At 39.2% G+C, this 23335-nt stretch overlaps 1 protein-coding gene across 16 annotated transcripts in view; it reads left to right on the plus strand.

The window, feature by feature from the left end:
- Positions 1-23335, plus strand: part of mast4 (microtubule associated serine/threonine kinase family member 4) — an 87809-nt gene that overhangs the window by 49461 nt on the left and 15013 nt on the right. For 5 of the 16 annotated variants that reach the window (XM_069513423.1, XM_069513430.1, XM_069513431.1 and 2 more), the window contains 13 exons: positions 508-588; positions 11988-12076; positions 16073-16142; positions 16701-16721; positions 17220-17298; positions 19592-19746; positions 19838-19913; positions 20007-20216; positions 20323-20424; positions 21112-21244; positions 22511-22572; positions 22688-22779; positions 23043-23251. In XM_069513423.1, the coding sequence (XP_069369524.1) occupies positions 508-588; positions 11988-12076; positions 16073-16142; positions 16701-16721; positions 17220-17298; positions 19592-19746; positions 19838-19913; positions 20007-20216; positions 20323-20424; positions 21112-21244; positions 22511-22572; positions 22688-22779; positions 23043-23251 (1379 nt within the window). Of the gene's footprint in view, positions 1-507; positions 589-6306; positions 6702-11987; positions 12077-12649; positions 12793-16072; positions 16143-16700; positions 16722-17219; positions 17299-19591; positions 19747-19837; positions 19914-20006; positions 20217-20322; positions 20425-21111; positions 21245-22510; positions 22573-22687; positions 22780-23042; positions 23252-23335 lie in introns of those variants that run through there. The other 11 variants (XM_069513425.1, XM_069513436.1, XM_069513427.1 and 8 more) reach the window with 9 other exon arrangements.

The raw sequence follows: 23335 nt of genomic DNA on the forward strand, positions 1-23335 counted from the left end.
CTGTTTAAAGCTTTATTTAAAGCACTCAGTTAAGGCTGCAAAATCAGGTTCATCTGTAACTTCCTTATATAATCTTATCCATAGGCAAAGCGAATTCTCTTTCATAGTACCACAAAAGATAAAATCATACATGTGAAATGTCATGTTATCATATAGTGAAAAAATAATACGGTGAAGAAGGAAAAAAGCACACACATGGTTTCCTCACACATACAAGTGTAGCTCACATTGGAACATTATTGGGGGTCAAACATCCTCAATGTCAAACTAATATTACAGAACCAGACAAATGCCTTGGGAATCTGCTCTATAAACACAATTTCATTTCATCTGACAGGGAATATTTACTCTTCATGATGCTGCTGTCTCCATCCAGACACATGTCAGGGCTCAGGGGGGGGGGGGTTAGGTTAGCTCCTGTCGTGTGTCTGTGTGTCTGTGTGTGTGTGTGTGTGTGTCTGTGTGTGTTAAAAGACAACTATTCACTACAATCCATTTAACTTACAGCCTCACTCCCCGAAGCTTGAGCCCCACTCCCACTAGCCCTTGCAGCCCGTGCAGCCCGCTGCACGCTTTTCATTTTTGGAGGTAAGCAAGAGCTCTTCAACCATAGCTATTTTGTTGTGAAAGGCCTGTCGGTGCATGTTTGAGTCACTCCTGTGCTCATCTGTCGAGGCTGAAATGTGTTATTCCTTCTGCCCATCTAAAATCATCTGCCATAGAAATGCCACTGAAAAAAAGGGGGACACGGCTCTTATATAATGTTGATAGTTTCACCCCTTCCCCCATCTTGCCCCTCACTGTTCAGAGGTTTATGCTCCTCTTTCATGTGCTAAGTAGGATTTGTGGCATTTGAAATACATCAAAGTGAAGAATGGTCTCAATCTGTCTGAGCCCCGGCTGGATTGATTCATTTAGGAGCGAAGACTATTTAAAACAGCAAAATTGAGTTTTGGATTTTTCTGTAATGGTTCCATTTCCAAGCATATATGTTTCTGATAAGAGCTTTGTGTCACTGATGTGAAATTTCTCGGGGGTTATCATGCATCAGTGATGTCTGGGACAGCGTGTCCTCTCTTCAAACTCCACATTTCAACAAGAATCTGTCTTTGTTCGAGGACTGGCTTCATTTGGGGTTTCGCCTTTAAATAGGTCATTAAGGTTGAAGCCATCTAGTTGTGGTTCTAAGTTAGTTACCTGGTTTAGTTACTAGTTTGTCAGATACAATTTGTGTGGCCTACATGATCCATTTATACCTGTGTTGAAAATACTAATACTCCTTTAAAAAGTGGATTTTCTCTTCTTAAAGTGTCTCTCTGACTCTAATCATGTTAATTGTCATTTTATGCAATTTATTCAGCTTCATATACATTTTAAGAAACTTTCTGCAGAAACAGCTTCTAATTACGATGGAGTTATTCGACACCTATTCTATAGCAAGATGCTCCATTTTAACACAGGCCACAGACTAATCTGATATTCCCCGTTATATGACACATAGCCAACATTATGACCTTATTCTTGTAAAATTACCACTTTATTCTCCAAATCTCTTCTTTTTTTGGCTTTAATACTCATATCACATAACCACAGTCCAACCGTGACTTAATTGCAGAACCCCTCAAGGAAAAGAACAGGACCATTAAAAACTAAAGAATTGGACTGGTCAGAGAATTGTGTTTATGTTTTACTGATAAAAAGAGAGACACGGTCTGTGTTTTCTGTCATGGTTCATTTGTTTTATTCAGGCTGATACTGACGCAGATTTTGTCAGGAGAAATTGTCGGTATTAAATCGGATTTTTCTTTTCTCCAGCTCATTCAAAACACTCGATGTTGAGATTTTTTTTCTGTATCAATGAATAGCATGAAACACCCACCCATGTCACCTCTGATCTCCTCTTGTTCCACTCAGCTTTCATACGGAGTCAAGTGCACCAGGCATTTAACTGAGTCAGCTCCATACAAGGATGTAGAGAAATCAGTTTTTTTTATTGACTGACATACACACACAAGGTTTGGTGTTATGATGCTTTGTATTACAATCAGAGATGAGAAGCCCAGTTAAAATGTTATTTTTCACAACATTATTTTTCATATTATTTATATGTACATGTAGCCCATATGATGATCAGATATTAAAGACTGCCACGGTTATATCTCTGAGGTGTTCATTCAATATTACAGTGGAAACTATAAGCAGATTATTATAACCATATTTTTTTCTTTATTTCATCGATTACCATTTAAATGACATTTGTATATGTATTACATGAATATAAAGTTATGCAGCAGACAATTTTGCGACTTTATCAATTTAAAGATAATTTGAACTCTGTCGTGTCTCCGTTCCAAGTGTGAATGATTGCACTCCACTCATGTAACATGCTGCTATGACAGAGTGAGAACAATAATCCCAAAACACTAGCAGAGCAGGAACAAGGTGGAAAAAGAACTTGTCGTGCCACTGTGATGTGAGTACCAATCACATGTGCGTACACACACTCACACACAGTTAACTAATTTGAGTGCAGGTAGGGATGATCGTTACTACTGAAGGAGTATTCTGTTGAAGCTTTTTGATCCATGTAAGCAGTTTTAACACTGTAAACATGACGTGTGTTTAACAGCTGTGATCAATATTCTACAATATCAATAGATTTCATGATTGCTTGTAAGTGAAAGGTGTTGCTCATCAGGATGGCTTCTGAAATTTAACATTGGTTTTCAAGGGTTCTTCTCAGAATTTCAGTTTATTTTATCTTGGTACATTTTGTACTTTCTGATGAAAATATTTTTTTTTTACAGTTTAACCAATAGTATTAATCCGTCGTATTATCTGTTAACAGTTAATGATGAACATCTCTGCTTGGAATTGTTGTTTTCCATTCTGAAACTAAAGTACTTTGATTCTCTCTCATTGATAACTATTTCCAACAAAAGTCTCAAATAAATCCACTGCACTTGACCTAATCAGTACCAAACAGATTTGCTCAGGAATAGTTAGGAATCCCAACCTGATAAACAAGGAGAGTAATTATTGGATTTATAATTCATCAGGGGGGCAGAACAAGTCTATTCTGCCCTTTAACAAATGGATGTGTATAGTAAATAGCCATACCGGCTGTTGTTGTGCTGCGGTTCTGCAACAGAGCTGCTTCCGCCAGCAGCGCTATGTTTTTACATAGGGTAGCCTTGGAAATTACCATAAATCTGTGAGCGAGTGTGTGGGAAAGAGAGAGAGAGAGAGGGAGACTACTAACCATTACCTGAAGCTCTTTATGTTAACTTTTAATCTAACTAAAGCCTTTCTGAGGTTCTGGTATAACTACAGTATTTCCTTTTATAAAAGTAGTCCCTCGTACTCAAACAAATACCAGTACTATACAGTATGAAGCCGTGTATCTTTAACTCTCGTAAATATATCACAATAAACACCTTTTAAAAACAAATGGATAGTTTCAGTCAACCAAAATGCTGGATTGTATTTATTTTGAAATGAGTAGGCTTGTGTTGCAAACATTTATTTACGTGTATATATATATATATATATATTTACGTATATATATATATACACACATATATTAAACATTGAAACTGTGAAAGATAGTTTTCTGTCTATTCTGCTGTGAAAATCGCCATGAGCTCTAATCTCTAGACGAGCAGTGCGACTTCCACAGCTGAACCTCTGCCGGTGTACCAGTTTTAATCTGTTAACATAGGCGTGAAAATGAAAAGCAAGACGCTCCAAGTCCGTGCTGCAGCCAGTGCAACACAGATGTTACGGTTTAAGAAGATAATAAGTCAATGCTTCTTTTGCGGTGGGTTTCAGATGTCCTCAAGTCACCAAAAAGTATTTTATTCAATGACATCAGTTCAGTGCAACACCTTGTTTGAAAGCAGCCGATTTTTCTGCTCACCTGAGCACAAAGCAAGTAATAGACCAGATGAGCACTTAAAAACAGGTCAACTGTCTCCTGTAATTCATATCGTTTATCAGAATAGACAGTTATTGTAGAAACTATGCTGACCTGTCACACGATTTATGAAGGAAATCAAATTGGTTCTTTTTCTGATAACTACATTATGGCAGATCAAATGTAATAACACTTCTGTAGATTGGTAATACAGTAACACTGCTCATTATTTTTCTTCTCACATAGAAATATATAAGTTCTATTTCATTCTATTCTCTTCCCAATGTCATTGTTAAAATAATGGTCTGGCAGAGAATGTTCTGGTAGTTTTGGTGAGTGAGTGAGTCAGACGACGGTACCCCACAAACCAGCTGGTGTTTCCGGTGACCTCCCTGTTCATGCTGCTCTATGCAAGTTTGACTTTGAACATCTGAACCATCGTTTCTTATGTGGAACAGAGAAACAGAGCAGAGCCATAATTAGAGTGAAGGCTGTCACACTGGCCTGTAGGGAGACGGACTGAGCCACTCTGAGGGAACACACACACACACACACACACACACACACACACACACACACACACACACACACACACACAGACGTCATACTAAAAAAATGCCTTTATTACATTTTATTACAGAAGAGGTACATGTAAGTAGAACCAGGTTTTATGTGCTGGTCCTCCTCAGCTTTTGGATTCCTCCTTAGCAAGTGATTACTCATGTGCAGCATCATGATGGTCCTCAGCTCTGACTGTGCACGTCCATTATGAAGCTTTACACCACGTCTCTCCTGCTTACTGTTGTTTCTGTCAGACTGGACACCTCATTTTATTTTTATATCCATCATATGACAACAGAGCTGGTGCTATCAGTAATGTGAAATCCTTGTCATTTGTACCTCGGGGTAATTCTGAGGATGTATTTTCAAGCATCATGTGTAATTGTTTTCAAACTACTGAGGCTTCAAACCCTAAATATGTTTTTGCATCTTTATTTTGGTTCATTTAGTTTATTTTAATGATGAGTTTTTTCCTTTGACAGAAGATGTATCAAACTCCTGATTGTCAATTTAAACATTTCCCAAATTCCAGCTGCTCAAATGTGACAATTTGCTTCTTTTACATGACAGTAAATTTGATATCTTTGGGTTTTCGTCTGCATGTCAGTTGAAAATAACATCCTGGGCTCAAGGAAATTGTGCTGTTTTTTTACCCCTTATGTTTTACAGCTTGTGTGGTAATTAAAGATAATAATTGCAAGATAAGGATTAGCAAAAATAATTTGTGTTTGTTTAAGCTCCTTTTGAAAATCCTTGGATTGTGGCAAATAAAGAGAGGTTCACTCGGATCATAAATATCTGACATTATTGCACAATATTGACAGTTTTTGCAGTTTTTATCTCTAAGACAAGATAAATGAAAGTAACCACTTTATAGGCACTACTCCTCAGACTGCAAACACATGCAGTGTTTTTATCGCAGCTCTGGAGCTGAATCATTGCACCTCAGCCAATTGTCTGTCTGCAGGACTGAACTTTGCTCTCTCTTGTGGAGAATAGTCTTTCACTATAAGTAATCAATGTCTTGGTACTAAGGTTTTTGAGTTAGAGGTTTATTAAGGTTTAGAATATGTTTTGTTTGTAGTCCTGGCAGCTACTGCAAAGTATCCAGACATACTTTGCTCCCCACAGGCTACTGTCAAGAGCCGACCCCTAAACTCACACATACATGCAGAGTTTGACAATTAAATTCATCACTGAACTGACGAAAGACCAGTTTTTGTGTTACGTGTGCATGTGCACGCACGAGTCGAGTTCTGTTTTCCTTTTCTGAAAGGTCAGATTTAACATAATTAAAGTTCATATTTCTGTTGTTACAATTAAAACGGGGTTATGATGAAGTTGGATGAAACTTGTGACATGCTTGTCTTTCAGTAGTCGTGTGTGTGGCTGCTTATCAGCTGATAGAGTCAATAAGAAAACATGAGTCAAGGATCAAAGGTGATGTAGTTAAGGTGAGGCTCCCATTCACATGCATGGACTGTCTGTGCAGGGAGCAGATGAGGGACGAATTTATGCAGCAGCAGGAGAAATCCATGCAGAAGCACAGCATTTCCATTTCAAATAGGTCCTGCTTAATACACTGACCCACCAGACTTTTGGAGGGGTGCCAGTTTGTGAAAGCAGCGAATGCACAGCATCATCTGCTGATGATGCAGTGCCCCTCTGCCTCACAACCCCCCCTCCACAGGATGCGAAGTGGTAGATGCCTGTTACATGATATGAAGCATGTTGAGTGAAGGGAGCAGGATGAGTGTTTGGGATACAGCACACACTCACAGTGAGCGGAGAAAACAAAAAATCTGCATGCATTAGGTGTCATATCTCCGCAACAGTGGAGGCTGTCAACACCTGACCTGGATCACACGCTGTGTACCTTTCAGGATCCTCCCTGGATTACTTTTTTATTTGAGGACAGAGGAGGACAGCGTGTCCTCTCTGCCTGAGTGTTTATGCCGCAGCTGGCTGCAGATGTGCCTGTGCAGAGGAAGTTTGGACCTAAGGAGAGCTGTTGTAGAAGTACCTATCAGGACTGCACTGGAGGTTGCATACTCCTGAACCCTGAAAGTCATCGCTCCTCCTCACTAGGTCTCCAGAAGCCATCTTTGCATCTCCCTCTTTGGCATGACTTGGAAACAATGTCAGATTCTAGTCTGTGGACAGTACTATCCAACTTTAACATGCCACATTTCTTCAGTGGAGCCCGTCTGCGCCGGTCAAAGAGGTAACAAAACGGTGAAGCTACAGACCATATTCCTTCTGTAATATGGTCTGTAGCTTCACAGACAGGTTTATTTACAAACTGTGATTTATTACAGATACTGAGTCTTTGTAAGAGATTCTGAGTTTGATACAGAATTCAGTTTGTTTTCCAGCAAACAGATGATTAAGTTAATTCTAACATTAACATCAACCAGTGAGTTGCAGCAGGGATGTTTTTCCCTCTTTTTACAGTAGGTAAACTGAGCTGTTTTATGAGGCCAGCGTGAATAAGAAGCTGGGTGTTCCCTGCTCTCCTATTGTGTATTATTTGCTTTGTGAGTAAAAGGGTAAATTGAATGTTTGTTGTTGAGGCTGTCTCATGTTCTTTACACAGGATGTACTTTCTCTTATGTCACCCCCAGTGATTAACATATGAAAAGTGGAACCACTGATTGTTCTTTTAGATTGCTGTTACTGATTGTTGTAGTTTCTGTCCATCGAAAATGTTGTGGTTTCTACTGTGTCCCGTGTTTCGTTTGACTTTATAACATTTCTTTGCTGGATTTAAAAATGCTTCATAGCTCCATGGGATTTACAGTCAGTGAAGAGACACTGGTTTGTAGCTAAGCCACTTTATCCCAGTTTTTGTATATGGTGGGACTACAGAATCAGTGAAGCCCATATGACTGATATTTATTTTTAATCCCTGTCCTGACCTATTTTATAGTGTAGAACAGCTTAACATGAAATACTGGCTGCTTTTGGACATCTTACTTTCGTGAATGTTTTTCATTTGAAAAACCACTGTTAAATTTAGTCCTGTAGATATTGATAACTGGAGCTTTGTGCTGTAAATGTGACTTTGTTGTTTGTTAGAAATGAATGCAAAGATGATGATTTAATTTAATACTGAGGATTTGAAGTTTGCAAATGACCTTGACATGAAATCTGTTATAATGGCGGTTACCCTTTAAAATACTTTGCATGTAGAGAATGTTTTTCACTTCATGTCACAACAGTATTGTCCTCTATCCATTGCTTGCATTTGAATTATGTAAAGAATACTCAGATATAAGGAAACAGTGTCACTTATCATAACTTCCATAAGCAAAATATGGATGTCAGGTGCTAAGGTAGCTACGTCATGCACTATATTGAGAAGACACTTGACAAAGCTGCATCTCTGTGAGACCATGTCATCTTCAGATGTAGAAACTGGTAGTAGCCTAAAGTAAACATCTGTCATTGATGGTTACAAAACTCATCCACAGTGCTTTTTACCAAAATGGCAAGTTTTTTTAATTCTATTATTAGAGTTGAGTGTGTCATATGTCTGACTTTGAGTTTAGGTTTGTCAGCAACAAACAGCAATTTATTTGGCAGTGCGCTTTGTCAGCTCACCTGACAGCTCTGATAAAAGAGCAAAACTGGCAGAAGTAAAAAATATTAATCGTGGCTTTTCGTTGACAGGGGTCAGGATGAGACATTTCAGATGTATCCATATTCACAGTAATTCAGAGAATCAAAGGGTTTTGATCTATTTTCGTCTCCTTCCGTACCCAAAAATAAGTAATCACACTGAAATCTAAGACACTGACTTTGACAGATTGAGATTACTTTGTAATAATAAAGAGTTGAAGTAATCTAGGTCAAAAAAAGTAAAGGAGAAAAGAGTAAATAAGTGCTGGTAAATATTAAAACCATGATGCTTTAGTTATAGGTCCAGTGTATTTAGATTTAGGTGAAAGGGAACTATTGGCAGAAATTTAATGTAGAATAATACTCATGATGTTTTCACTAGTTCATTTCATCTAAATTGTATGAATTGTAGTTTTCTTTACCCCAGAAAAGACCCTTTATATTTAAATACTTTATATTTACATCTAGGGACCCTCTCTACAGAGGCCGCCATGTTTTTTACATTAGTCCAGACTGGACAAACTAAACACCTTTTGAGTTTTTATGACAACTGAAGCTACCACAGGTTCTTTTTCATGTTTGGAAGGAGAGGGTGAGGTGAGGGGTGTTCAGCTGCAACATGCAACTTCAACACTAGATATCACAAAATTATACACACTGTACCTTTAAAGTATCTATAACTTAAATTATAGGATCTTTGAGTATTTTTAGTCAGTGCAGAAAAGCTCTGTAACCTGCTTGTGGAGATTCCATGTGTATTACAACAATGGTTTGATGAGGTTCAGGGTTTAGCATATAACCAAGACTGTTAAACCTCCTATGGATCTGTTCCAGGAATCCCACATCTGCAGTATACAGCATACAACACTGGCCTACTTTCTCCCTATCATCTTCGCCCAGGGCTTCTTTATCCCCCGTTTAAAGCCTCGCTATCCCATCACAGTATCACTCCGTCTTTGTGGCCACAGAGGTGCCTCCACCAGAGCTCAGCTTAGCTTCAACTGTGACAAAGACGACCTGCATGCCATCATAACCTGTGGCAGATTTCTGTAAAGTGATCCATGTGATTGTCTCCATGAGTGGCACTCAGCTCTCTAATGGGGGTATAAAACACTGGGACGGCTGGTGAGAGAGTGAGGCAACAGGAGGGTTGATTGGGCCGCAGTGTGTCATTCTCTTGGCCTAATCCACAGTGAGAGAGTATAAATAGACCTCGTTAAATCTGATCCTCTTTGACTGAGCACCTGTGTACCAGATATTATTCACTCCCTTCCCACCACGATAAATGATTCATGACATGTGTCCACGCTGCTGAACGCAGGGGTTAGCCCGACAAACCACTTGAGTAAACAAGGATTTAAGTCCAAATCGGGTTTCCCTTCTGATTTATGCAGATGAATTTAGATTTTGGTGTGGCAGCGGGGAGGCTACGGTCGTCCGCTAATCTGAAGGTCGGTGGCCGGTAAGACTAGAATACAAATACAGAACATTTACAATGGGCCATCAACAAGACTGGAGGCATGTACAATTGAGTGTCGATACCCAAAATGCGTAGCGTTTGGACAAAGATTTTGAATCGATAGTTGGGGTTGGGTCAGTCCTATATCCTGATTTATTAAAAAAAAATTTAAACTGCATGAGTCTGTCAGGGACAGGGTCACACAAACTCACACTACATTCATTCTATCAGGCTCAGGTTGGGTTCAGCCAGTCAGGTTCAGGTCAGGCACGGTTAGTTTTCTCTTGTGCTCCAATGGGCTCAGACAGAAAAATGTGAGCTGAGCTGCTCTGTAATGTACAAACTAATTTATATTTTCCTCTATATTCACATCTTGTACAGTAATTGTGATCCATTGATACAAAGGCTTTTATCTTCTCCACACAAGCCCTATAATGCAAAGTTCTAACTAATCGCCCCTGCTTGAAGATCATTTGTTTGTTGAATATCCAAATACCACAAATTGGTTGTGTACCTCTACGCACCATTGAAATTTGAATCCTCCCATCTATAGTCATCAAAGTCACATTACTATGTGGTGAATTGCTCAGTCATTTGGCAGGAGCAAACCTCCCTGTGTCCTCTGTGATTCTGGTGTCATTTTTAAGTCGATGCATCAAATTTGTGGGAAATCGTCCGCAAAGATAATCAACACCAGCAGGAGCACAAAAATCAACCACAGCCCCCCTGTGCATCTGCACTTATCCCTCCAAAACACTTGAATATGCATGTAGAGTAAGCATTAATAAACAGCTTGGTCTTCAGGGCTCTAAAACTAACTCTAGTTAGACACGACTGATTTGTGTATTCGTCTGTGAAATTTTCCCACAGCATTATTGTTTGCTCTGCAAGTGGAGCAGCTATAAGACCCAAAGACAGGGTCAAATGTGGATTCTATTTCACATGGCTATTGGTGTAGTGATGTTCTTTTTCACATGAATTTCTGTGAGCGTGAGGATGAAGGATTTGCTGGAGGCACACGGATGATTTTAAGCTGATTAGTTTCCCAAACACAGAGGTGATACTGATAGTAATGACTGTAAACGCAGCAGTTTTTAGGATGTGAAAACAAGCAAATATCTTTCAGCTATCAGAGCTCATATATGTTTTTATGTGTAATGTGTGTTATTATCACTTTGTAAAACATGTACCTCTGGCTTGCCGCTATATAATGTCACATGAAAAAACAAACAAACATGGACGTCTCACATAAGCCTGAGTACATAATTGATAGTGATAAATCCAAAATGTATTATAATATTATCAATATCAGATCAGATAAAAATGACACTTCTTTAATATTTGCTGATTTGACACTGAAGCTTTGAGGTCTCTGCAGCAGCACCTGTGTTGACAAAGAGATGAAGGCTCCCTGCTCATGCATTTCTGCGTCATTGCAGAAGCCCATGTGAACGTTGTGTGTGATTGCTCTAGCACACACACACATAGGAGAGCTGAAAATGTGACTGACACTTTCTCTCTCACTCTCCCCTACATGGAGTGTTGTCATGTATCTCTGTCTCTGGAGTAAAGCAGCATTTTGTTTTTCCTATAATGTCCTCTCAGCTCCTGGCTTCAATATTTAAAGTCTGAGTAAAAACGATGTCATACATTTGTCTATATGTTGTTCATAATATGCGCAGGATTGAAATTATTACAGAGCAGCATCTAAAGATTCAGTTGGAATTGGTTCAGTTCTCTGAGGAGGTTATGTAAGCGGATGTCACTGAGTCTCTGACCTTGAAGTGAATTCATATTCTTCAGGCTTTATACGTTTCCACTGACACTCTCTAATTTCAGAGTAGAAACCCATGACTAATTGGGACATTGAATGCTCTCTGCATTTGTGTCAAAAATATTTCATTTTTCACTCAAGGTCAAAAACTGGGCTTCATTTATGAGTCACACTTATCACAGTGGCTCCTCGTGAATCACAGCCCTGTATTAACATGACCAGCAAACATGAAGGCATTCTGAGAGATTCATCTTCAGAGGACTATGAATGTAAATCATGGGATTGTTAAAATATTTTATTCTGGACCACAGTTGTAGATTGACATCCTCACAACAACAATTTAGAATATTTTTTGTGGAAATTTCCAAAGGGGAATTCAAACTACATCAATTCAGAGAGAAGAGGGTCAGTGCAGTAAAATCACTGGTATTTAAATTTTAACATTAATAAACAGTAGATATTCCAGTGCTTCTGAAATTGAAATGATCAAGGCCTTTCTTTGCTTCCACTGGTTTTGCTGGTTCCTATAATCCCTCTGTGTTATACAAAGATATCCTGAAACTAAGCCTGTGTTACCAGGGTTCGGCAAATGTATTTGTGCCAAGTAGTTTCTTTGTCTATTGTCTTGACTAATATCTGCCTCTGTGGTTTTACAGCTGCAGAACGAGCAACAGAAAAAGCCTGATAGGAAGCGGTCAGTCCTCAGGTTTACCAAGACCTCACTCACCTCTCTCATCTCTTACAGGTAAGGATATTGTTATGCCCCACAATTATACGGCCCTACAACATGTAAAATAACTGACCACCACTGACACGAATCAACAAACAGCCCAACCATGGGAACATCAAATAACACAATACACACAATGTTAAAATCCCAGGCTGAGGCCCAGCAATCCATACACTGGAACCCTCCCTTCTGATCCTGACACAGGAGTTTTTAAAGAACCTCAGTACACTGCATACAGATGTCTACTAATGTGTTTTATCTATGTTTCCTTGTTCAAGAGATACACACGATATACTTGATGCCTATACTTAACAACATAAGATGCAGACTGGGTTATCTGGCGCAGAGAGCAAAGGACTAAAAAATGAAATGTTTATTGTCCCTCATGTGTGAGGTCAGCTCTGTTGCGTCTGGGTGAGAATTTAACTGTATACTTGGGAGGCGACAGGCAGTGATTGTGCTGGGTGAGGAAGTGGTGGCCTGCAGAGAGGAAATGCACAGGAGCAGAGGGAGGGGAGGCCTCATTTACCAGAGGGCGTTTTATTTCCTGGCATTGGTCAGTGAAAGCAGGGGGGTATGTCGGAGTGTATAGTCTGTAGTTCAAGCTAAAGAAAGGGCTCAGTCTGTAAGGATGGACTCAGAGTCAGACAGGCACAGGGTCCTCTCTAACGAATGTGTTCCTGCTTGGGATGACCTAACATTGTGGCTCCGACGTAATATTGGTACCAAAGGTAAGAAAAACATCCTTGTGCATTCTTGTCATGTACAATAATTAAGCAGGTGTCTATATACTGAAGATCAGATCTTTTTCTTCCATGTTTCATGTTGTTCCACTCAGTTATTGTTCTTGCAGTCAGAGAAGATGACATGTATCCTCTGTTAAGGTGCAGGCCAGCTCCCATAGGAGGAGGTTATCCTGTGTAATTGGCTGTAATCAAGATAACAGTGCAATTAAGGGGGTGACATTCATCACTAACAAGATTCAGTGGCTCCATCATTGTTCCCCAGAAAGAAAAAGGCCCCGTCTTTGTCATCACTGGAGGTGGTGGTATTGTAGCTTGTGGTTAATTAACTTTTTGCCCCCCCCCCCCCCTTAGTGACGGATGTAATTATGACTGATTAATACTGGACCATAGGTTTGTTTATACACTAAGGATGGGAACACAAAGGCTAATTGGTGCTCTTCAGAATGTCCCTGCAATATAATACGTTCAAGGTAAAAACAGTATGCAAACTAAGTAATGTAGGTAAAGAAGTCTGCTTAGTTATTAGGGGAAATTGTGTAGATAGAGGATCACTTCCACTTACAGTACAGTAAGTGAAAGTGATCCTCTTCAAACCATAAATATCTTAATATATCTCACTTTTAGACATGCACTTATTCTTATTATAGCCTAATATGTCACTTCTGAATAAGGCCAAGAGTCTTTTTTTGACCAAGTCAAGGTCAACCTCGTAGGGTTTCCTTAACACTGTGAACATGTCACAAGATATGAGCTGCAGCAGCACAAGGTAAAGCATACAGACAGAATGAGAAGCGTGTGTCTGGTGATGTCAACTTATTTTAAATCATTTTAAAACAATGATCTCATCTTTTAGGCTTTAAGAATTCAACACATTAACCTTCCCACCAAAAAGTACTTTTCCCCTATACAGTGCAAAAAGAAGTTAAAGAAATAGGCCGGCAGTGTCTGCATGGAAAAATAAATGAATAAACCTAGCAAACCAATCAATGCTCATGCATGTTGCATTTATTAAACCGGCAGCAAAATCTGCTCTTTAGTAAAATTACGAAATATATATGAAAATTGAATTCAATTGTGTGAAGAGGGAGCGAATGTCCACTAGCATAATAAGTTTGAACAACAATTTGTGATGCAGACTGTAAAAGAAGGCACATACACACCGTGTTCACACACCGCTGTTCTCTCTGTGCCAAATACCATGCAAGCACCTGGATTTCCATAAATGTGCTATTATGTTTGATTGAAGCTAGATGGAGCATTAACATTAATCTGACATATGCATAAACATGACAAAAAGCTTTCACTGTACCTAACAGGGGAACCTAGCAACGGTGTGTATTACATTACTGAGAAGAAACTGCCTTCTTATAGCTATCTAACATTCAAGATGCCTCATTGTATCCAGTTCAGGTGCCAAAATCCTTATAGACGCTGCTATAACATCCAAAATTGTCGGCTTCAGTGCATGTTTCTGTGGCCTAAACATGACGGCAACAAGAGGCCTTCACTTGATCCAAAACACAGCTGCCAGAGTCCTTAACAAGATAGACATTCTGTCACCAACAGTGTTGCCAACTCTCACAAGACAAATAAGTAACCACAGCTTCAAAAGCAAGCACAATAATAGGGGGATAAATGTAAATAATTAGGTTGCTGACCTGATCTTCCTAACAAGCAACCATATTTTTCAATTGACTTAAAAACACAAATTCACATTTTTGGCAGACTTGGCAATTCTGGCTTCCGATACAAGCGAGGGCTTATGTTCAAACCCTCCAGACTTAAACATTTTTAAATGGATTGGCATCCGTGTTTTTATATTGACAGTCATACCTGCATGATTGGGATTCTGCTTGTGTGATTTTATGTGCAAAGTTTCAGAGTCTGATGTTCAATTTAACTTTCTAAATGTGCAGAGGCTCTTTGCGTGATGTGTACTTTTAATAAACCTGAAGCTGAACTGCACATAAAGCTCTTACCTTGTATCTCGAACACATTTTTAGAGCAACATCAAGGCAGTTTTGATAAGTTATGTGTGTCAGACCTCTCCAGGTTTATCACACTTGCAAAGCAAATCACTGCCTCTCAGAAGTTCAATCATTAAAGATCAGCAAGAAGAGAATATTAAACTATGCTGCCATCGGGCATCACTTGTTTGACATTCAGACTCGGTTTTGCACGCGATGTGAAAACCAGCTGGCTTTTAAAAACAAATGGCTCCATGCGTACTGTTTTGTAATTACTGGCAGTAAAGTGGGATAAGAGATATGAGGATATAGATGACATCTGACTTGAAGCCAAACAGGCTGCGTGCGTAGCTGCAAAATGTCCACAACAATGTGCACTTGATTGAAGATGTTGTTTATGAACATGATTCTGTGGAATGAGCTGTGGATGTATTAAGTTTGCCCGGCTGCTGACCTGGTTTCAAACTCTCACAAGTAGTTCACGGTAGTATTTAGTACTGCAATACATCAAGCAACAGCAACTGTGGACTGAACCTACTTTACTTACTATTCCGTATTCTCATGTGAAGCATGGTTAATGTTGAGGTTGATTAGAGACAGACAGAAGTATGGGTGAGATACAATAAGTTATCACATTGTAAAAAGCTCAGCACACAAACAATAAAAAGTGACAGTATATTTGAGGAAGACTCACTAATAATCACTCAATAATTTTGAAGTAGCTCTGGAGCATTAACAACGTATTTTCTTCAGCCTTTAACTACATCTTGCACTTGCCCGCACTACTGCACTGCATGTTTTTTTTTTTTATCACTTTCTTTCTTTCTGTTTTTATGCTTTTCTTTTGAATGTCATTTGACACGTTATAATATTTCTTAAAATCAGTTCTCTTTTTATTTTAATTACATTTTAACATTTGTATCTATTGTATGTAAAGCACTTTACATACAATAGAGCTGCATTTCTTGTATGAAAGGTACTATACAAATAAAGTTATATACAGTACTTCCCGCTAATATTTCTAATGTCACTCGAGCTGAATAGCTAAAGCTGTTCCATCACCTGAAATGCAGTAATAAAATGATATTACAGAAATGTTATCTTTAATGGAATATTAAGTAAAATGGCCAGACATCAGTAATTTGTATGTTTTAGAAAGAAATATGACTTTTTTTAAATGGACTGTACCATGAGCAGTTTTCTGTCAGCCTGTATGTTTTTGCCTGCAATTGGATTGGAATCCTGTGTTGTTTTCCTTTTTTTTTATTTGTTTTATCTCTTCCTCTTTTTTCCTGCAGGAACAAGCCCACAAGACAGTCCTAGAAACTTCTCCCCGAGTGCCTCTGCTCATTTTTCCTTTGCACGAAGGTAAAACACACACACACACAGATAATGACTCTTTTTACAGTACAGACTGTATATAAAGATGGATGTCACGACTGCTCCCCAAAAGTGAAGCCAAACCAGTGGTTGGCTGCATTGTAGGTCACAAATCCTGCCTCCTCCATGTTAGTTGATGGGACTTGGACCTAACTAAAAACTCAAAGTACACGTCAAATACTTTTCTCTTAAATGTGTGTTTTCTAATAAGTTTAGTTTTAGTTAGTCATTCGATGATATAAAATTGGGTTAAACATCGCTATCAGCAGGACCTCGCCACTGCAGCGATGCAAGATGGCCGTGTTTTCATATCCAGGATATTTTGGCTTCATTTGTGGATAGTGGGAGGAAGATTCGTCCATCTTTATTTACAGTCTATGATTTATTGCTACACAAAGAAGACGTAAATAATGTTGTAACAATTTCAGCTGCTATTTTCTTTAGTTGAAATATTCTGTTTCGTTGTTTCTGTTTTCAAAAACAGTTAATTTATTACATTACATTTCTCAATGTAATGCTATTGTGTATTTTTATTATAATCCACAGTCATTGCCACAGAGCAGACAGGTAACTTCATATTAGGCTTTTGCTTTTATGTTTTCATTTCCCCACATTTGTGAAGTACATGTTAGAGTTCATACTCCATTCTTCATTATTTTTTATATCTAAACTCTGAAATGTTGTTTTACTTCATTTTAGCATCAAGTTTCAGTTTAACTTTCAGTCGCTTTATTTGTTGCTCTATCTTCTGCTTTTCTGTGCAGTGTAGTTCAAGACTTTATTTAGAACAGTAGCAGAGAAAGACCATTGTTCATTTTAACCATGTGATCATCAGGACTGTTGAAGTTATGTCACATGTTTTACCTACAAACATGGAAATTAAACATATTTACAGTTCCTAAAGACAATTAAGCTGATTTGTCTTTGAACTAAGACAAATTTCCATCACTGACTATCACTCTAAGTAAATGGACATGTGTGTTTTGATCATTTGTTTGTTCATCAATTCAGTTTTGGATTATCAAGTGTGACAGTTTGCTGTTCTTCTGTGATGTTGCGTGACAGGACTGACGGTCGTCGCTGGTCTTTGGCCTCCCTTCCATCCTCTGGATATGGAACCAACACACCCAGCTCCACTGTCTCTGTAAGTATCTACGCAACTGATCAGACATTACAGCAGGTCAAACATATCTGTAAGATAAGCAGAATCCAGTAGTTAAAAGATGCGTTGAATGATTTGATGATTTAGTCTGACCAATGTTTTGATTATTTAATCTTAATTAAACTACAGGTCTTTATTTGTGGTGGACTCAGTATCAAACAAGATGTGATTATACCAAACTTAACATTTTTGCAGACAGCCACAGAAAAGTTGCTTTTAAGTCTTCTTTGCCAAAGTTGACTAATTTACCTGTCACACATTTTATTCATTAATACAACTTCAAGTCCTGGTTTGATTCCCAAAGACTTTCCGAGAGGTCTTTTCACCAGCTGTCATTTAGAGGAACTAACACCTGTCTAGTGTTGATGTGGGCGGTTCACCATGATTGTTTATAAAAAAAGATGTGCTGCTGTTCACACACACACTGCAAAGACCGAGCCTACTAATGAGGGGATATCAAAGATTTCTTTCTCCTGGACAGATTACAACTAATCTTGGAAAGGCTCAGGAAAGAACCTCCTGAATTTTGTGAGGATCCAAATCAGATCCAGATTTTTATCTCTATTTTAACATTGATATCTTCAAAATTATTCTGAACTTCTCTAGAAGAGATCTCTATAAGAAAATCAGGTATATGCTCATATCTGTCAACAGATTAAACTTGGTGCAGATCAGATAATGATCCAGATGTATCAGATTTCAATACATGTACAGAATATGCAATATGGTGATAAAGTGGCCAGGCAGCCTTGTGGGGAATTGTCCTTTGTGGTTCCCTTTTAGTTTCTATGTAAAATAATTCAGCCGTAATTAAACCACAATTCTAATAATGCTAAAACATTAGAAAGTTTGTCTCTTTAAGTCACCGTGAATAACTAAAGAAAGAGTGAGGATAAAAAGACTTGAATGTGCAACTCAGCTTTTCTCATGTTTGCTGTGTTCACACGAGTCTGGCTCACTCTGGTGATTAGTCTTCTCTGAGGATGCATATGGAGAGTCTTTGTGTACAAATACTCTGTAAGAGGGCCAAAAGATTTGCTGTAGAGAAAACATGGCTTACAAGCAGGCACACGAACAAACACTAACACCCACAACCCCCCCGTCACCGAGAGTCTCTTATTGTGTCGACTTCCTCGGTCTCTGCATCTTCCTCTCTCTCTCCAACTTCGAAAGAAAACAATTGTATTCAGATAAATCAGCATATTCATTTCAGAAAGCAGACACAGCTAGCATAGACAACACTTGTGCACACACTGACAACACATTTACTGGAATTAGAGATTACATTTTTGTTTTGTCTGGTGTCTGGTAAAGAAATACATTTCCTGCCATTCACACCATCTATCGAAGGAAACATGTTCTTGTTGCTCTGGTAAAACGTCGCTGATATCTCTCATGAGTCAAGTTCTGGAAGAAGCATTAGTGGTTCTTTGATATGTGGCAGGAGTCAGGCTCATAGTTGAGTTATTCAGTGCAACGGTTTCTTTAATAAACGGTGAATGCGATGCAGACATTGGAGTAAGCAAGGTTAGATGAGGATGTTGCTTCATCTTGGCTGCTCCCGTAAGGGTTCGCCACCAACCAGCAGCTGGTTAGCCTCAGCCGCTTAGCATTAAGACTGGGAGCAGAGGGAGAAGCTGATATAGATAATACATTATGTCTTATATAATCCATCCAAAAACTCAAATGTAAAAATTACAACTTCTGATTTCCCCAGTGTTTCACCAGCCGTATTCTAATTTGTCTCAGTTTGATAATGAGCCCCAAAATGTAGACATTTCTCATCATAATAAAAGAGATCTCTAACATGGTGTTTTGCTCCGTGCTGCATTGTACAGCTGTGTGCAGCACTATTTGCAACATAAACGGCAAGTGGCATGTGAGGCATTTATCTCTCTCATGTAGGAACTTGTCTTTCACTCATGATCACACATTGGGGAATGAAGCAGAGGTGAACCGTTGTTGCTGTCTGAGTGACAGGGACGCACTTCCAGACTTCCCTTCCAGACTTTATGCTAAGCTAAGAACCCCGTCCCTGGCTGTACTTTCATATTTTATGCACTGATATTTTAGTGGTATCAACCTTCTCATTGATTTTCTTGGCAAGAAATCTACAACCCATATTTCCCAAAACGTAGATTTGGCAGTTACCCGAGGGAAACTGCCACAACACAGGACTTCCCTTTTTGTTTGTCTTTTTTTTTTGATCCATATAAAAAATACCATCTCTTTCTTTTTTCTTTTCATGTTGAATATATATTTGTTTCATTTCCAGTCATCCTGTTCATCACAGGAGAAGCTGCACCAGCTGCCCTTCCAGCCTACGCCCGATGAACTGCACTTCCTCTCCAAGCACTTCTGCACTGAGAGCATCTCCGGGGATGAATGCCGCAGAGCGACAGCAATGCGACCCCGCTCACGCAGTCTCAGGTTTTTAATTCACTTCTGCAAATGTAACATTATATTCATGTGGTAACACGCACCACTGGAGACACTGATCCTGTTCTGATTTATTTTTCAGCCCTGGAAGATCTCCATCGTGTTACGACCATGAGATTATTATGATGAATCACGTCTACAAGGAGCGGTTTCCTAAGGTAAAGGTTCCCAATAATTCATATATAATAATATTTATAGTAAGTTTATTTTCTTATGCTTTATCAAACTTACACATCCTCTTCTTACTGCAGGCCACAGCTCAGATGGAGGAAAGGATTCAGGATATCATCCGCAGCAACTCTCCAGAGAGTGTCCTCCCTTTGGCAGATGGCGTGCTCGGCTTTGCCCACCACCAGATAATTGAGCTGGCCCGTGACTGTCTGGAGAAGAGCCGGCTCGGACTCATCACCTCCAGCTACTTCTGCGAACTCACTGACAAACTGGAGAGGCTTGTTATGGAGGTAAGCACATCTTGAGAAATCAGAGATGTTTTTGGAATCAAAACACCAACATGTGTTGTGGAAACAGTGTAAATGAGATGTGTATCTTCTCTGGTCGTATATGTAGTCCACAGAGAGGTCAGACAGCGAGGAAGTAAACTTCATCAGAGAGCTGGCGAAGAAGATCCTCATCATCATTGCCAGACCTGCTCGGTTGCTGGAATGTCTGGTATGTTTGATGTCATTCAACTCCCCCAAAACTTGTGCTAACATTTCAGTTATTAGAAGCAATTAAGGCCACATCCACTCAACAATGTTTTAGTGTTGAAACGCATCATCAATGGAGAAGTCTGGAAACCAACTGGGGTAAAAATAAAAAAATCCTGGTTGGTTCTCAATGTTCTACCTCATAGTTGGTCCTAGAAAATACATTTGAGAGCCAACTCAAGAGCCAATCTTTCGGTCACTGTGATATGTATTTTCAGTCCTGTTAGTATTATTATGTTTCTCAATAGACATCCTGCTTAAATCAACATACAGCAACAATAGATTTACATTTTTATGGAAACAAGGTATCAGATAAATGTAATGTGAAAGAGTTTGGTCTCCACCTGACCCTGCAGCTTTTCTCAATTATACAGAGTTTAACACTGAGTTTCACTTAATTGCACTCACTGTGCACTACATGCTGAGGAGTAAACAGACAGATAGAGCACTTAGCAGAATTTTCCCTCAGGAGATAACAACCAAAAAACTGAGATAATTGAGAGTAAATGTGGGACTGACACTAGTCAGTGGCCAGAACACAACTCCAAATGATATATTTGCTGCCCAGCTCAATTAAATGTTGCATTGTCTACTTGACCTGTATTTTCATAGCAGAATATACTAAAGTGTGCTGCTGTTGTGTCTTCAGGAGTTTGACCCAGAGGAATTTTACCACCTTTTGGAGGCTGCAGAGGGGCACGCTAAAGAGGGCCAGGGCATCAAAACAGACATCCCGCGGTACATCATCAGTCAGCTGGGACTCACACGAGATCCACTGGAAGGTACGAATGACAGTACTCTTATATATCCACTATTTCTGTTTCCTTCATTTAGAATAACTCGTCAGCCATTTATTAAATATGAAGTTGAATACAGTTTAGATGAAGCTGTTAAGAAATGATGGAATTGAGCTGAGGGAACTAAAAGACAAAAGATATTCTTGGCTAATGTCCTGTATGGAACAGACTTTCTATTTAATGGCCCTCTGTCACACCAGATTCAGTAACCAACAACATTCATTACGACTAATTAGAAAGGAATGGCCTCCCCACAGACCTTATACAGATCCACACAGGCTGGCTCATCAGCCAGCGTCTCCATTCATTTCCCCCGAGTGTCTCCTGTGTTCCGTTTGCCCGATGCCTTGCGCGCCTGAAGCAAACCTACAAGGAAGGACAGATGTTAAATAGCAGTGGAAATGTGTTTACAGGCTCTCAGGGGACAGGACACACAGCCCCCTGTGAAATTACACACATGGACTTTGGCATGGTTGCACACAAACACACAGAGGGACAGAAAACTTGAAAGATGCAAGGTGGTTTATAATGAGCACTTGTTCTGGAGTAGCGATTTTCAAAATGAGTGTTAGACATGTGTTTCTGTCGCCACATCTGATTTCCGCCTCATTTATTCTCAATTCAGATTACATAGCAGTCAGCACCCCAGGCTTAATAGGTGAATAAAGGCCAAAATTTGCTGAGTTTATACTTCCTGATTCCTCAGTATTTTGGTTTTTTGTCTGTTCTGCACAAAAGAGTGGAGCAACCATGTCCTGACGGGTCCTGTTGAGTTGAACCGGGTTTGGACAAACACTTTGAAAAGACTTTCAGATTTGGGTCAGGTTTTGTCACTTTGCCTGTAATTGCAGAAAATATCAAACTCGGGTAGCGTTTGAACACAAAAAACAGAATACTTATCAGGTGTAGGTCTGGATCAGTTAATTTTGGACAGAAAATTGCCCCCTGACTCACTCAGTCATTTATTTAAAAATGTGTTTCTCCTCTTTTTTTGTTTATTTGCAATTGTCTTTCATTTGGTAAATTGTTTTTAATCTATTATTCGTGTATTTGTAGTCTATTATTATTTGTATTCTTCATGCACATTTGGTTTGCTTTCAAGTTTACATATTCACTTTGTTATTATCAGCTTCTCTTTCCTCTGCAAAACATTTAGAATGTCACTTTACAATACATGCTGTAAAAATAACATTTGAGAGATTTATTCATAAATTGCATCCTGGATTTTTATTTCTTATGTTTTCTCCATAGAAATTGCTCAGCTGACCAGCTGTGACAGCGGGATTGCAGAAACCCCAGAAACAGACGACTCTGTAAGTCCTCAGAAATTGATTGTTGTATCGATCTCTTCCATCTTTTCTACAGGCGCAAAGTGAAATACAGATTATATCTTTTTGATTTGTTTTAATGTGTGTCTCTTGCTGCCAGTGTCAGAGCCTGAGCACAGCCTTGCGGACACGGAGAAAACCCTGTGAATTGGACTTCGAGATGACAAAACTCATCAGCAATGGTGCCTATGGGTAAAGACATTTTATTCTATAAAAGAGTATCTAAGTGTCTAGTAGATGACGTGTTATTTACACAAACATACAACCCCTTCAGAATTTTGTTATCTTTAGCTTTTTCTTTTTTTGTTGTTCCCCCCTTTTATGTTTCTTTTCCCTGTTTCCACTATATGACACTGACACTGCCAAATAAAACAAATCTAGAAATTCATTCTTGAAAGTTGAGCTGCTTTAATTGGTTCTTTCCCCATCTGACTTGCAAACTGTTCTTTTCTCAGAGCTGTTTATCTGGTTCGGCACAAGGAAACCAAGCAGCGCTTTGCCATGAAAAAGATCAACAAGCAGAACCTGATATTGAGGAACCAGATACAACAGGCCTTTGTGGAAAGAGACATCCTAACCTTTGCTGAGAACCCATTTGTAGTGTCCATGTACTGCTCCTTTGAGACTCGCCGGCACCTGTGCATGGTCATGGAATATGTGGAAGGTCAGCATCTGTGTTTTTCAGTGCAAAATGCTGCTGCTGAAAGCACTGTACTCTAATCTCCAGGACATCTGTAACTTCACTCCA

This window comes from Paralichthys olivaceus, chromosome 18 (assembly GCF_024713975.1).
Source record: "Paralichthys olivaceus isolate ysfri-2021 chromosome 18, ASM2471397v2, whole genome shotgun sequence".
Taxonomy (NCBI): Eukaryota; Metazoa; Chordata; class Actinopteri; order Pleuronectiformes; family Paralichthyidae; genus Paralichthys; species Paralichthys olivaceus.